Raw genomic sequence first — 16388 nt, forward strand, 5'->3', positions numbered from 1 at the left:
GAGAGCACTTGATTGGCATTGGGACTAATCTGTTTCTTGGGCCTTGGATGCTGTGAAGGGGATGGAGACATACAGTGAAAAAAAATCCAGCAATTCCACAAGAGGGAGCAACTTCCAGCAGAATCTTTTTCTTTTTCTTTTTTTTTTTTTTATTTTTTTAAGTGACTTTTATTCTGAAGTTAAAAGTATTAAAAGGTCTACATTTGAAGACTAGAGGGCAGACATTTCATCTGCACCGTCTGGAACCTAAGGGTTGGGTTTTCAAGTAAGTGTAAATTGATGTTCCCCTGTCTTCTTGTAGTAAAAAAATACTGAAAAATTAATTTAGTTAGAATTTGACCTTCAGTATTTGCTTCTCAAAACAAAACCTGTTGGGATGTAGCTGGAAGATAACAGTAACCAATATCTGTGAGATCAATAAAATATAATAATTAAGAATCCCATACTGACTGTGACATAAAATATCTGAGTAGTGCAGATGTGAGGCAATGGGTGCAGGGCACTTTTTGCTTTTGGAATGGAGTTTGGGCTGCTTCAGTCAGTTTTCCTAGTTGTGCTTGTGGAATGAGTTCAGGTTTATTTTGAGGATTGCTTATTAGTCCTCTTCCCCAGTCATGTGGAAAATAGCTCATGGTGCTTTCTGAGGCCAGAAGATGCTGTTCTCTGGAGCAGCTGCTGTCTTTGAACTTGGCTTGACAGGGCTTCTTTTATCACTGGCAAAGTATTTCATCAACCTTTATCAGTGGATTCAAATCACAAAAAGCTGCAGGCTGCCAGATTCTCTGTTTCAAATTCTGTTTTATGTGTAAACTCTATTCTCACCTCTTCAGTCTTTTGATAGATAGAAGGCCTCTAGGCTCATCTAGCTTCATCCTAGGCAGTCCTTCCGTCTTAAAAGGTTTCAGTATCAGTCGCTTCAGGCCACCTCATGCCTATTCCAGCAGCAGGGATTGGCCTGTTTCCAGGAACCAGACTGCTTGTGCTATGAGACACAGCTGTGACTGTGAGGAGGATTTGAATGGAGGTTCCTGTGCCGGGGTTGCTTTTGGTCCGGGTGGATGACTTCGTGTCACGCACCGCTTACCAGTATTATTCACAGCTCTGTAGGTGGGAGAGCCACCACCATTCTCTCGTCTGCAGGGAGTTTTCTTTTTGTGCCTTGATTGGAAGGGCTTGTTGATGCACCGGTAGGATCTTCCTTTTTATATCCCTCTCCATCCTTCTGCTTCTTCAGGTGTGCCCAAAGTACAGGACACTTCTTTGCTTCTCTTCCAATTTTTAGGCTGTACATCCATTTCTTCCAGGTGCCTGAACAAGAAGGTAGGACAGGACACCTCATAGTATTCCAAGTGAATGAATACCTATCACATGCACTGAGAGCAAAACCAGAACCTTGTTATAGAAAGGTAAACAAATGTGTTATTTTACAGTTCCTTCCTGTATCTCTCTGAGAATCTTTTTCAAAGGACTTGAAAATGAACCCGTTGTCAATGTAGAAACACAGGCATTTACCTGAAATTCTCCATTGCCATGCTTAGCAGCTTCCCTTCCAGAGGCCGTGCCTGTGTGACTGACCCTCTGGGTTGGCACTCTGCACACGAGGACCATTATAACACTCTTTCCTCCTCTCAGGATCCTACTGGCAATGTGAAAATTTCTTTAGCGGTGCCCTGTGTCTCCACCAGCACCTACCTCCAATATAGGTGAGGGTTTGGGTTTTTTTCCCCCTTTACATCAAGTGACCTCACACATAGGCAAGTGTGTGTCACGAAAGCAAAAATGTGTGGACTGTTAGAATGTCATAAGGCTCTTTCCTGCTGGGAAAGGAAGGCTGAAGGTAAGAACACCACCTCCATAGCACACTTGCTCTCTTCAGGGGGCTGTGGGCTGCAAGCAGTCAGGACTGAGAATTGTTTCTGTCTCCTTTAAAGTACCAAGACCCTGGTTGCGTGGTTGGTTGTGGGTTGCTTTACTTTTTAAACTCCCTTATGTCAAGAGCTATTATTGTCTTGAGTAGTATCTGAGGTAGAGGACATGGTAGCACAGAAACCACTCCTACTGAATTTGTAATTGGTCCTAAAACTTTGCCAAGTGAGTTTATTGTATATAACAAGAGCTGCTGTTTAGAACCATCCTTGGAGAACTTGCCCCTGACTGAGCAAGAGTTTGGAGCAACAGTGAGTGGGGTTCTTTTGTAATTCTGTCCTGTTTTCCGAACCTTTCTTAGTAGTGCTGTGTGTGCATGTGGATCTGCCCATGAACTGAATGTGTTCTAATGAAGGTGTAAGTACTGCACCACACAGTGTGGATGGGAGAATGTTCCCTTGAGCTATATATGTATTTTGTACAGGAGATCATGGAAAATGAAGTAGAATCTGGAATTTAATTTTGTAATAAAGATCTCTTATTGCAAGGATTCTCTTCGTGTCACACTTGATGGGTAGCACCAGGAACTTTAAACAGACCCACTGGAGAGTTTGACAGTGGTGATTTACATCAGCTTCTAGCACACAAATATTGCTGGACTGCAGTTCTAGGAGGTTAGGTTGTACTGCAGCCTCAATGTGCTGATAAGCACAGCAGGAACTGAAACTGGTACAGTTGCGTGAGAATAAAGTACTGTCTATTGAAAGGGGTTTATTTCTTCATGTTAAAGACATGCTAAATTTTCAATATCTATAGTATGTAAAGTTTAATGGCTATATTGATCAAGCTTCTGGTAGGTTGCCTATGAACACTTCATTTGACAGATCAAGCACTTTATTCAGGTACCCAGCATTTTTCTATAAGTCATCCTTATGTTGAGTGTGTAGTGTCTATAACATCAGACTGAGGCACAATTGTGCACAAATAAGGCCCTGCTGTGAACTAAATGCAAGAATCTAATAAAGCTGGAATGCCTTAAATCAGACTCTGGCTCTGTGGCAGGCTGTAGTGACAGGGCAGTGTGTACTTTTGAGTACAGGGTGACAAAGGGTTGCCAGCCTTGTGGTGGAACTAGATGGGTAAAAACAAAATACAGCCTTCTTATTTGGGGCTACACATTGATGCCCAGGTCGGTGCTGGAGGAGAGCTAACCAGTCTGTGCAGACACGTTCCAAGTGAAGCCAAGACAGCTAGAAACTGGACTATGGCCTCTGCATGGTGATACAACTGGCTAATAGATGGTTTCTGAAAAGCCTGTTGATGTCATGTATTGCTTCACAAAGTGCAAATTGGGCATTGGATATTGTCTGATCAGGGCTATCGTTGCAGAAGGAAGGATTGCTGATACAGAAGCTGTGCCAGACTGTAGGGAAAAAATGTATTATTTGGAAAATGCTGATAATATCAGGAGTAAAACTTGACTTCACAGTGTCCTCTAGAGGAAGAATGGCTTCTTTCTGCAGGTAAGTGATCTCATGTGGGTGGACACTGGTGACTGATTTCCATTGGCATTTGATTTGAACCTGCCAGGTTTCTACGCTTCTAAATACCAGCCATCATCCAGTTACATGTTCCTTAACAAGAATGAGGCTTTTTTATAACCTGGTGTTTTAATATAGATTCTGTGCACTGTCTTCAATCTGCTGCTTAATCTTCTTTTTGCTAACCAGATAGAAGCTTTCAATGCAAGTTGCTTTCTCTAGCCCTTGACCTTGTTTCTTATTTTCTTTGGTTTACCCACATGGTTTCCCAAACTGGACACTCTTCCAACATCCATCTCCCCAATTCCATATGCTGAAATAAATCTTCATTGCTCCTACCACTGCTTCCTGTTTACACCCAAGGATTGTGGTTGTCTTACACTTCAGAGTCGTTATCTAATGCCATCTCTAGCTCTGGCACATGTAATGCATGGTCTGGAGATAGTGAATTTCTGCTTTATCTGAATGGGCAAAGTCTACCAAGTGTTATGATTGCTGTGAATTGCTTTGTCCGTATTTAGCATTCTTGTACTGATTGTTTTATCTCCAGATTTCATCCAAAGCTAGTCACCCTGCTGTCTTGCAGCTGACAGAAGATAGTTTTCAGGTTTCCTTCATCTGACTTTTTTTTTCACCATGTATTTTAGGATGAGGTAGTTGTGGAGTACCTGGGTTTCTCCATTGACCAGAAAGGGAGTTTAGTTAACTTGCCCACATGAAGGCATCTGTGTTGGGTCACCTGAGTAAGTGACACCCTGGCAGTGTGCTGAGCCCTTGAGATGCTTTAGGAACAATAACTGTTTGGTTGCCAGGTAGAGAAGGAAACTAGCTGAGAAGTGGGGAGGATTGGCTGAGATGAGAATACGAAAATGCGTAAGATGGCGCATCTTAAGATTTATGAACGGTGTGAGAATAGCCAAATAAAGCCAGCGCAGCTGAAGAACGTGAACTTACACAATTTGATAACTTCCAGGCAAAATCCCATTGGAAATGAGTCTGGGGGGCGGTATTTAGAGCAAAGGCACCAACTATCCCAGTGCAAAGCAAAGCCGGGAAGAACCAAAGAATCCCAAGATGAGAAGCTGAGTAAAAAGTTATAGAAGCATGCAGAAAATGAGAACTCACATTACTCAGAGGTGCTATGAAAGAGTCATGTGGAGGGGAAAGCTAAAGGCTGCTTCACAAAATAAAGACATAATGAGGAATAACAAAGTTAATGAAAAACTGTCAGGACATGGGTAGTAAGAGATGGATCAAGAATCAGACCACTACTTGGCAGGGACGGAAAGGCCTGAACTGATGGATCACTCTGAAAAGTTGAACATGCATCTTCAAGCACTTCTATAATAAACTCCTTACTGGGTTTTTCCTTCTTTTCTGTGTGCTATGTTTTTATCAGGCTAGTTAGTTTCTTCCTTACTTAAGCATCCTATTTGGCCTTTTTGAGTATTGCCACATTTTATACTTTAAGTCTGCTGAAATTTCTTTTTTTCAAGCGTTATTAAAAAACAATGACTAAGTAGGTTGAAGATACCCTCAGGCAGCTCTTGTAGGACTTGTGGGTGCAAGCTATCAGCACCTGCTGGTTTTAAGTCTTTATTGCTAACAGTTGATGTTCAACATCCTATTTAGTTACTAATGAATTGGAAAGTGCCTTATGATGTGGCATAGGTACATCATTCTCCTCAAGACAGAGCCAGAATATTTATTCAACGCTTAGGCTTTTTCGACTCTGGAGTTTGCAGGTGCAAAATTTCTCACTGAACTGGACAATTGTTTTTGACAGAGCCCCAAAACTGGAATGGCTTAGATGATAGGTGAGGAGGAAAAGACCTCAAGCAGAAAAGGATGCCATACAGAGAAACAGTAACACATGAGGTTTGCTCCAAGAGCAGATGTCTGAGTGCAAAGCTGACAGGTGGTGATGCTCACACATCCCTGTCATGAAGGAATAGGTGCAATTAAATGCAAAATCTTTGCTTTAATAAATCACATCACAAATGCTATTCTCAGAGACAATCACTGCAGGTCAAATGATTATAGGAGATGCCCTGATCAACAGTGACAACTGAAATTGCAAGAAGGAGGGGAAGAACAGATGGAGTTGATATCAGAGAGAAGACAATCAATGAGCACTTCAGAGATCAGCACCAGCAGCACTTCCGAAACAAGACAAATCCAGTGGGGAAAACAAAGAGGAGTCACCACAGGAGTGAAGCATCCTTTCCCCAAGCCTTTGCCATGATTTTTCAGCAGCTGAAGGATGATCCAGTCCAGAGGTATAAAGGACAATTTGAGGAAGATCCAAGCCCATGTGCGCTATCCCCAGGTAGGACAGAAGCCACGTAACTGTGCTGACACACTTCTTGCCAAGTTGCCAGTCACATTAGCTAGAGCACCATGTTGGGCTCATGAGGCTGGAGAGTTGTTTGCATTCCATCAGCCTGGAGCACGCACACCTCTGTAGTTGCATTTTATGATCCAATTCAGCTTGTATGTCAAGACTGACACAGTAGATAGACTTCTTGAACTCACGTTGGCAAAGTGACTTACCAAAGGCAGAGGTTGCTTCTTGGAAGAACACAGCCTGGTGGGAGGAGTAGCAACCGGTGAATGGTTGCTGTGCTAGAGAGCACAAGGGCGATAACAAATGAGGTAAGGTCTGAGCATCTGTAAGTGACAGACTTGGTCCAGCAGCCTCATAAGTCAGAAATACTCAGGCTAGCAGCTCTCTGTGTGGTCCCCTTTGGCTTCTCCCCCCACTTCATGCCTTCTCAGCCTTGGATGTTTTTCATCTGCCTGTACAAACTTTGCCCAGCTGACCCTGGGAGATCCAAGATGAACCCAGGGATGTCTAGTAGCAAAAAGAAGTTAAAGACATGTTTTCATTTTATTCTGCTGTTGAATCCTCTCCCACACATTGTTCCTCCTCCCTCGGCCTATCCCTCTCCCCTCAGGCCAAATTCTCAAGTGCTGCCCTGCTCTCCCTGCAGGCGCCGTGGCAGCCAGCGCGCTCTGCAGCTCCTGCCTTCATCGTTTTATGGGCAAGATTATTCGCTCCTGCATCACTTTTGCTTCTAGTTATGCAACTGTATTTTGTGATTTGCTTTGCTGTTGAGCTTGAGAAAACTGCTGGGAACGTGTCATGACTTCTGCTCCCACCTGAGGATGGGATGGGTGTTTGGGGAAAAGAGGAGCTGTCATGGTCTGTGGTTTTGAGACCAGGGGCAGGGGAAGAGAAAAGGGATTAGCCAAGCCCAGGAGTCCATATCCGAGGTAAGCTGGGAGCCTGAAGCAGCTAGATCAGAGTGGCATTATTCATGAAGACTCACAGATGTAGAATTGGAAATGAGTGGGAACCCAAAGGGGAATTTGGGTTTGTTGGTACGGCAGCTGGGATGAACACTGGGAGTGCCACAGCAGCAGGTGCAAAGCAGCCGTCCCTGGGCCAGGCTGACTGGCGCCTCTAGGGGGGGAGCTCTGTTCTCCAGGCACCCTGAGCATAGGATTGGGGGCTGACATTTGTGAGTTTATTCCCAGTTCTGTCACACTGTTTTACGGGATTGGGCAAGGTTCTTTCCCTGTGGGTGAACTGAGGCACAGAACAAGAAAAGCTGACACTAGGCAAGGGGAGTTAAGAGTGTTGATACTGTAATTTGAAGGGGCTGTAGATTACAATCATGAGACCAACTGCAAATTGAAAACATTATAAATTTGTGTTCTTCCAATACATGAAAGAGCTTTATTGGCCACTTTGCAGGTCAGTGAGTTTCTCCAGAAATCTGCCTCCCCTTTTTCCAGGTGGCCTACAGATGGTTTTGGAGCAGTCTGTGCTGATGACCTGGTGGTTCTTAGCTCATGAGAGCTCCAGGGACAGTCTTGTAGAAATCAAACATCTCAGAAAGGAGCTGAGCTGCCAGGCTAGGTACATGAAACCAAGGGAGCTGGGGGCCATCGCAGAAAACCCTCAGACCATGAAAACATTTGCAGTGCTCAACTTCTTGATGCATCCTGGGGCTTCCTCACGCTTGAAGGCTCACAAAACACTTGAATAAGAATGGAGGTTTACTTGTTTCTTTTTCTTGTACTTTGGATCCTATCTGGACTCCACTTGTGCTGTCAGCACCTCAGGAGGAACAGCTCTGACAGCCATGTAGCTGTGAGGAAGAGGCTGCTTTGCACACAGGGAAGAGCACCATGTCACCTCACCTGAGCCCTCACTCTTGAGTCATGTGAATGGTGGTTCAGATGTTTCTTACCCCTGAACTCTCCCTATCTCCACTTCAAGTCCCTCCTTACAGCTCACTCCTACTGTTCTGGAAAATCAATCCTCTCACAGGGAAAAAAATGCTGATTTTATTAAAGGAGAGGGCATGTACCAGTGCCAGAAGGCAGCAAAGGGATGGATTCACTGTTCAGAGGAGCAGGGAGGGTAGGAAAACTGCTCCTGAATGTGCCCATACCCTGGCCAGAAGGAGCTGATGCCTGGGGGGGCAGATAAGAAATTAACTCTCTTTGGTTCTCAGACCCTGTTGAGCATCTTATCTGTGTGTGGTTTGGGTGTTAACAGGTGAGCAGAGGTATGGCCAGCCTATGGCCACTTTTATCAGCTGGAGCACCCATATATCCCATGGAAGGAAAAGACACGTCATGCTCTGCACTCTTGTTGCTGCCATTATTGCTTGTTCTGACACTTGTGCCTTGTTTCCAAGTGCTCAGCATGCAGCCACCATCTGCAGCACAGAGGGAAGGTGCTGGAGAGAGGACTTTGGACAAGAGCCACCATTTTCCCTTGCCATCATGGCTTCACTGCTATTGTCTGAGATACCCCTGCTATCGGGAACAACAGCTGAACCTGCATTTTGTTGTTGCCATGGGATATGATAGTTGGTATGATGCCTGCATGAACCCATGGAAAGGTGTCCCACATCCTATTGAAGCTTTAGGAGCTGATCACTCTTAACTACAACTTGCTTTTGTGGTGGTTTTTTTCCTCCTCTACCAGCCAGCTCTGAATATATTCAAAATGTTGCTAGGCAAATATTCTGCTGCTCTGACTGCAAATACGTGCTTCAACTCTGCTCCCCAGGATCCTGTAGATTACTCTCTGCTCTCCTTCCCTGGGGAGAACTCTGGGCCTGAGGAGGCCAGAGGAGGACTCTCTGCTCTCCTTCCCAGTGCCCTGGCAGCACAGCGCTGTCTGCCTGTTCTGCTTCCCCCGCCTGTTCTGCTCCCCCTTCTTGTCACCAGGGTCAGCCTGAACTATCCAGCCAGGCTCTGGTGAAGCTCCATGGCTGTGTGGTTGTGACAACAGGCTGAAATGTCAGAGTAGTTTATGCAGATGTAGGATGACACTTTGTGCCCTTTGCTGGTGCACTTGATCAGCTGCAAGAAAGCTAAAGGTTAATGTTTGCCTTGGCACTACTGGGTTTGTGTGAGCCGCCCCACTCAGATTAACCTGGTATTTCCCCCTACTCTCCTAGCTGCTCTTTGAGGCTCCTTGCAGCTTTAGCAGTTATCATCACACTGATTTATCATCAGTCCTTGGTGTGAATGTTTCCTTTGCAATCACATAGCTAAGATGCTGGTTTTAGCAGGAGTTTGTTGTGGTGACCACCAGCAGGAAGCACCGTGGGCTGGCAGGTTGCATGTTCTGACCACCCAGCCAAGAGATGGCCCTGCAGCTTGTGACTTTTCTTTATCACTGAGTGCTTTCTATTTATCCCCTGTTCTCTAAGAATATAGATGTGTAGAGATCATAAGTTTTTTTGGCTTTTCTTAGCTATCCTGAAAGTTAAAATGTTGTGGTTTTAACAGAAGCCATGATTTAACAGAATCTATTTGCATCTTTCCAGGACCTGGGACCTTTGATATTAATTAAATATTTTTCTAGCAATGGCATTCAAAACACAGCAAACCTGGAACATCATTTGTTTTCTGGCTCAGTAGCCAGAGATCTGAAGCATTTGTAAGACTCCCTAGTCCCATCTGACAGTTTAATTTCTTTGTGAGTTTGTTGAACTCTTCAAGAGGATAAGGTTCTCCAGCTTCCCCTAATGGATGTGGAGTTTTTCCTGTACAGCCTCTTGTCTGGTCTGTGCTGAGAATATGCGGTCTCAAAAGCCTGAGAAAACAGGTAATTTATTCTGACACTTGCAGAGATGTCTCGGGTGGCTTCCTGCTGTCACTGCAGTCAGTGCTGTCACTTGGGCTCTTTAGGAGAAAGGCCATTGGGAGAAAAGCTGGGACTGGGACTGGGACTGAGGATGTAGCATTGTGTCTTCGAACTTGTCTCCTTCCAGGGATTATTTTCAGTACTGCAAGAAAGAAGAGCCTCCTTTCTGCCTACACTGAGTCAATGTGCTCCTGGGTTGGGTCAGAGGCTGCTGTCTTCCCTCCTGATTGCAACAAATGTCTGATGTATAGAACCAGAACTTGTAATAATATCAGCACAATTGTTATTTCAGTGCAGACTGTAGTGGTTTCAGTCATATTTATGTTTTTGTGCTGCTTGCATCCTTCTGCAAAACCTTTACTTGCATGACTGCTCTGGCTTTCCTGGCTTCTGTTGTGCTACCTGAGACCTCGCATGCCCCTTCTCACTTTGTTTCCTCCATGCTACCGAAATCCTGGGGCCAAATTAAAAGCAATGTTTCCCTTTGTCTGAACAATGAAGAGAAGCTGGGTGTCCTGAACATGTTTGACAAGGATGATACATCTTCTGATCTGTTATTAAAAACTTTGCCTGGCTGAGCTAATTTAATTAGCCTTAAATGCAACATACATCTTGCAGCGTCTAGACTGCATCTGCCCATGGACATAGCAGGTGGCTATGGTGTATCCTGAGTCTCAGTGGAAGTGGCCGAGGCCAAGAGGATGCTGTAGTGCTGGAGCATCGCTGCGGACCTCCACAGCGAAGTTACGCTTGGAGGGAGCTGTGCCGCACGGCGAGTAAGAAGGCTAAGTCCGGACCCCTCGCTAGCACCGCTTTCCTGTGCTGCTTCCCTTGCAAAATGAGGAGGATTGGCCAATGTCAACCGTGAATGAGATAAACTTTCTACTGTGCCCTGCGGCTGCGAGCCCGAGGGGTGGTTGGAGATTTTTTTTTTTTTCTTCCTTTCCCTGAGTGGGAAATACCGCGTTGAGCTCTCCCTTACCAGTGCGGCCGTCGGGGAAGCCCCGGGTGGAGGAGGCGGGCACCGGGGAGCTGCGGTGCGGGCTGCCCGCCGCGGGCAAAGCCAGGCCAGGGGGCGGAGCGCGGATGCCCAGCGCCGCGCCGGGGGCCGGGACCCCCAGGTGAGCGTGGCGCCGTCCGCCCGGGGGTGCGAGGAGGCGGCGGCGCCCCTGGGGGTGCGAGGGGCAGGCGGCTGCCGCTCGGCGGCCCCTCCGCCCGTTCGGAGCCAGCGCCTCGCCTCGGGCGGCGAGGGGCAGGTCCCCCCGCCCCCGCCATGGAGAGCGGGATGCCGCTGTCTGGCAGGGAGCGAGCGCTGATCCGGGAGAGCTGGCAGCGGGTGAGCGGCAGCCCCGTGCAGCACGGCCTCGTCCTCTTCACCAGGTGAGCGGGGTGGCGGGGACGGGATGCGGCCACCGGTACCCCAACCCCGGCCGCCCGCCCGGACAGACCCGCGGCGGGGGGAGGGACAGGCTCCGCTTCTTGGGGTGAAACGCTTCGCTTGCCTTGGCGATGGTTATCCGGCCGGCTCCCTTATCCCGTCCTCTCTCCCCTCCCCGGGTCTGGCGGCCCGGAGGTTGCAGCCTGGGGCTGAAGCCCCTCGGTCGCGGCTGCCGTGGGGCAGCGCCGTGGGGCCGGCTGGCCGCTCTGTACTGTTTTCCGGCCTTTCCCACCCTCCGCCACTCACAACTTTGTTACGGGGAGATGGGATGGAGGGTGAGGGAGAGAGGCAGCGGGCAGGTTTTGTGTATGTCTGCCCGCTGATCCCCTGCCTTTTCCCGTTATTTCTGTTGTTTGAAAAGCTGCGTGTCCGCCCAGCTCTGCGGAGTGTGTGGAAGGGACCGTCTAATTGTCCCTGACAGGACGCTCTGCAGCCCCGGGCACAGACCTGGCCGCGGGGGAGGGATTCAGTCTCAGGGCAAAGGAAATGGTGTGCCGGGGGGAACGCTGAAACCTGACTCCTTGCCTCTCCTAAGCAGATTATTGTCTCGAGTATGGGTAGAGAAAAAGGAAAAATCTATAAAAAGTATTTTTAAAAGGACGGTCGGAGAGTTTCTGACCAGCTTTCAAAGCAGGGTGTAGCAGGCGGGAGCCAAACCTTGCACAGCAGAGCTGTGAGGAATGATAGGAACATTTGGGGTTTTAGCAGAGGGGCGAGGGATGGAGTGGTTTAATGCAGGACATGGAGAAGAGGGACCATCTTGCCTGAATTTCCTGTGGCTTCCATGGACAGCATCAGCCCATTATGTCTGCCTGTGTGGCTGCTACTAAAAGCCATATATGCCTGGCAAACAGTGGCAAGGGAAAATTGGGAATTGGTGATGGTGTGGGAGAGTGAGGCATTAGCTGAGTCTGTACATACCCTCCTTGCTCAACTAGGAAGCTGGAGCTTGTGTGCCTTGGCCAGATTTGGGGGCTTTGGGGCTCAAGGGAATTATGAAACAGGAATGGGAAGAGTCAAGACAACAACCAAAACTCTGGGGAGAAGCTCCAGGCTGGGAGGAACTCCAGCAACCTGGGACTGGTTCTCAGGTACCTTAAACATGTGTCTGAGAGCTGGGGCTGTGGGCTAGGGAAACAAACTTATTTGATTATAGGTAACCTGGATTGCCCCAAACTAAGACTTTTCAGAACTTCTGGGTCCTTTACAGCCAGGGAGGGATCAGTAGGTGGGAAGGAAGGCAGAAGGGGGCTGGTGGTGTGCTGCTAACATGGTTGTTCCTGAGGTGAGCAGGACTCTAACAAAAGTTGAGGCAGTGAGAAGATGGGGCTTTCTCTCTTGCTGTTGCAGGTTATTTGACATGGACCCTGACCTGTTGCCCCTTTTCCAGTACAACTGCAAGCAGTTTGCCAGCCCTCAGGAGTGCCTCTCCGCCCCCGAGTTCCTGGATCACATCAGGAAGGTGAGAGAGGGGCCATGGCATGGCTGGAGCGCAGCCTCCCTGGAGGAGGAAGCCCTTGGACAATGGCTTGGGACTGTGGTGTGTCTGAGTGGGGAATGCATGGGAAGACTTCTCCCAGGTGGTAACTGCAGGGTGTTACTCAAGGTACCAGGAGATGCTATTGCCAGGACAAAGCACCTACAACAGTGGGGAGGGGATGAGAATGTGGATTTAGGTGGGTAAGAAGCACCATTCTGATTCCCACACCCTCACCTAATAGTGGATTGCCTCTTGTGAAAGGTAGAAGCCTTGTTCTTCTACTGTAGAACTACCTCAGTGAGCTCGCTTCTGTCCAGACGAGGACTGAAGCCCTCTGCTTGGCCACATGCTGACCAGGCGGTGACAGAAAGTTGGGCAGTGGGCTGGGCTGGTGGAGAGACTGTTAGTGCAGCTGCAGAGCCAGAAGGCCCGTGGCATCGCTTGGCTCGCCTCTGGGGGAGTGCTGGCAATATGCATTTGCCTCCTCTCGAAACAGGGAGAGGAGCAATGTTGATGTCATCTGGAGGAACTCATGCATGGACAGAATTACACTCGATTCAGCACAGACCTTGTGCTGAGCTCCGAGGAGCAGCCATGCTGGAGCAGAGCACAGCCTTGACTTGCAGATGCCTTCATAAACTGTCTGGCTCCTTCTTTAAATCAGTTTCATGCTTCGTTTGCCTGTCTTTAATCCTTGTAAAAGACTGTCTCAGGACTGTGCTCCTCTAATAGCTGCAAGCTTTTTGTTATTTTCCAGCCTCTGTTTATCAGCAAAGTTAAGTCCATTTTTACTTCTGCTATTATTGCCTTGAGCTGAAATAGCTCTTTGCTCTTGTTGGAGATAATTTCCCTGTTAAAATTATAGAGTACAGTTCTATCACCTCTTGGCTTTGCCAAGCTAACCATGCCCTGGTTTTAATATCTTCTTCTAATTTGATGTGTCTGTACCCTTCATCCCTCATTAACCCCTCTTAGACCTGTTTCTGTTTGACTGTTCATGCTGCTGGGAGACCACAGTAGTACATGCTTTACTAGACCAGATCTCTTGGCTGTACTGTTCACCCCACCTCCTCAAAATACCTTGGCTGATCTTAGAATTGGATTTGCCTTATTCACAACTGCACCATCTTGGCAACTTCTAGTTGGCAACTCTATTCCTGGCAACTTCCAAGGCTCCCTTGTAGTTGTCCTGGGGTCCTAAGAGCTATGATGTCTTCATCAGCATTAGATCTTAGCCTGTACCTGCTCTGCTACAGGGCTGTTCCTCTGGGGCAGGGAGATCAGCAGTGCTGCTTGCTGTTGCACCTCTGGCAGTGTCCCATGGAATGATGTGATGTGTGCAGCTGCTGGGATGCATCACTTGCGTGACATGTTTTGCAGGAGAGCAAAGGAAAGCTCAGAGGGCATCTGCTAGCCTGGGAGTTGGTCAGGCTGAGAAGGACAAGGCAGAGGAGTCAGACTCTTTGCTTCTCCAGGAGGGCAGCAGAGCCTTGCTATTAATGCCATTCTGCCTCTGTGCTCCTACAGGTGATGCTGGTGATTGATGCTGCTGTGAGCCAGCTGGAGAACTTGTCCTGCCTGGAAGAGTATCTCTGCAACCTTGGCAAGAAACACCAGGCAGTTGGTGTGAAGGTCGAGTCTTTTTCGGTGAGGTGTCTTCTCTTGTCCTGACGCAGCCCTGCCTGCAGCCCTCAGCTGTCCCCATCCCCCTGCACCCACCTGCTGGGTTCAGCTGCATAGAGAGAAAGCTGGTGGCACAGGGCAGCCCCCAAGCTGCCCAATACCTGTGTGGTGATGCTGGCTGGATCAGAAAAACCCTTGAGTTCCCCTCGTTTCCTTCCCTCCTCCAGTAAGCCCAGAGAAAGAGGACAGAGGGGAGCAAAGCATTTGCCCTATTTGAAGAAGTCAGCAATCTGGGGCATCACAGTTACCCCTGTGACATGGGGCTGCAGGCTCAGCCTTTGCCCTGGGCCCTGGATCTGTGCATCAAATGCTCTGGGCAAACCTCACTGCATCAGGGAAAGGGAGCATCCACCTTTCTCTGTGTCTACACTGGGGTGGGGTTGCTGCACCTCAGCCCCTGTTTCCTCCATGGCAGTAAAACAGGAGCATCCTCCATATGAAGCCCTTGCCTACTCCTCTCTTGTCATCAAGCATGGATAGAAATGCTGGACAACATAGTGGGGAAAAGGCAGTTTGAAAGAAAGGATTCTAACCAATGCATGGCTCTCTCCTGATACCGCTAGTTTTGATCCTGTTCCAAGGGAGCAGAGTCTGCTTTGCTTGGGGTAGTGATCCCCAGCAGCCCTGTATTCAGCATGTGTGTGCTCCTGGATGGGGCTGCCTGCAGCTCCATGAGGAGCAGTGCCCCATGAAGGGGCCCAAGAGGAAGTGAGGCAGCGCCTGAGCACGCAGCCTGGAGTCTGACCCCCTCTCCTGGCATCAGAGCATTGTTAAGCTCTGCTGATCCACTGCTATGCCAGGGCGTGGTGCTGGCTACCAGCACCTGGGAGCCATGGAGGATGGATGTGTACCTTTCCCCTGGTGCGCAGTGTCAGCCCATGCTCCCTGCTTGCTCTCCCCACACACCCAGGGCATGGGCTGCAGGGTGAGGGCCAGCACAGGGCAGGGAAGGGGTTGGCGTGGGCTGGCTCTGGATCTCCTTTGAATATCCAGGGATGGGGGTGTCACTGGCAGAGGAGCAGCTCCCCTGAAATGTCCAAAAAGGCGGTGAAGCAAGAGAAACGGCTGCACATCATCCCCCATTGCTGAGCTTGACGCCTCCCTGTTTGGTTTGCAGACTGTCGGTGAGTCCTTGCTGTACATGCTGGAGAAATGCCTTGGCACTGCCTTCAGCCCTGACGTGCGGGAGGCTTGGAGCAAACTCTATGGTGCTGTGGTGAAAGCCATGGGACGCGGCTGGGAGGCCCTCCCGGAAGGGGACTAGATCCTGCCAGCCTTCCCCATCCCTGACCACACAGCAGTCCTGGGCAGGAGAAATGCTGACACCACGCTCTCTGCCTCTCTCCACCTCTGTCTTTCTCTGTGCACCAGCCTATTGCTGTCTCCTCCAGTCACACGTGCTTCAGGGCTTCCCCAGTGATTCTGCCTTGCTTTGACATGACCATGTCTCTATCTTTGCTGAGGGCTGGCAGGGTATGACTCTGCAGCAAAGCCTAGGAGTGCTGCGGCACAGGCACGCCATCCTGCCCCACTTCCCTTTGGGCTAGCTGGAGCATCAACACCCATGTACCTACTTGGCTTTTTAGCTGGCTTTTCTTCCCACCTCTTGCTGCCCACCCCAGTTAGAGGACAGCTAGTGTAGGCTGCTCAGGTTTGTTTGGCAGAGATCCTATTTTCTGTGCTCAAGACCTGCCCAGTCTGGCACTGCTGGCTCCTCACTATGCCTGGTTCAGCCATGTAGGCAATGGCAAGGCAGGGGCAGCCATGCAGCTGCCCTTCCCAAACCTTGTGGGGAGCTTTTCCCTCTCTCCCTTCACGAGCACATCACTACCAGATGGTTAATCCTGGTGCTTTCTTCTGCCTTGCCTCTCCCCTGGGTGGGATCCGAGGCTTTTCCTCGTATAGGGTTGGCCACAACTCCGTGTGTTTCCTAGGGATGCTTCAGACAGTGGAGTCACATTAATCCTGAGGTGAGGCTGCTTTTAGCAGATCTGGGCTGCCAGCTGAAAGGCTTTGTGTTGGTCTGGCTGGTTGGTTTAACCTCAGAGCCAGCTTAAATGCAGCAGCAGTGGTGGGTCTTTACTGCTTTGTGTTAAGGAGAATAAAGTAAATACAAGGAAAACATGCCTTAAAATAAAAAAGAAGGTTGCAATCAAGTCATGGCAACAGCTTCCAGAAATCATTCTGGCTCTTGGCCAGTGGAAG

The 16388-nt window shown here is 48.8% G+C and overlaps 1 protein-coding gene across 1 annotated transcript; it reads left to right on the forward strand.

The window, feature by feature from the left end:
- Positions 1-10855: 10855 nt before the first annotated feature.
- NGB (neuroglobin) lies at positions 10856-15447 on the forward strand (the record flags this gene model as incomplete). Its single annotated transcript, XM_080345430.1, has 4 exons — positions 10856-10962; positions 12371-12482; positions 14028-14147; positions 15301-15447. The coding sequence occupies 4 exons, from the start codon at positions 10856-10858 to the stop codon at positions 15445-15447; spliced, it is 486 nt and encodes a 161-aa protein (XP_080201556.1).
- Between the last annotated feature and the right edge of the window lie 941 nt (positions 15448-16388).

This window comes from Nesoenas mayeri, assembly GCF_963082525.1.
Source record: "Nesoenas mayeri genome assembly, chromosome: 5".
Lineage (NCBI taxonomy): Eukaryota > Metazoa > Chordata > Aves > Columbiformes > Columbidae > Nesoenas > Nesoenas mayeri.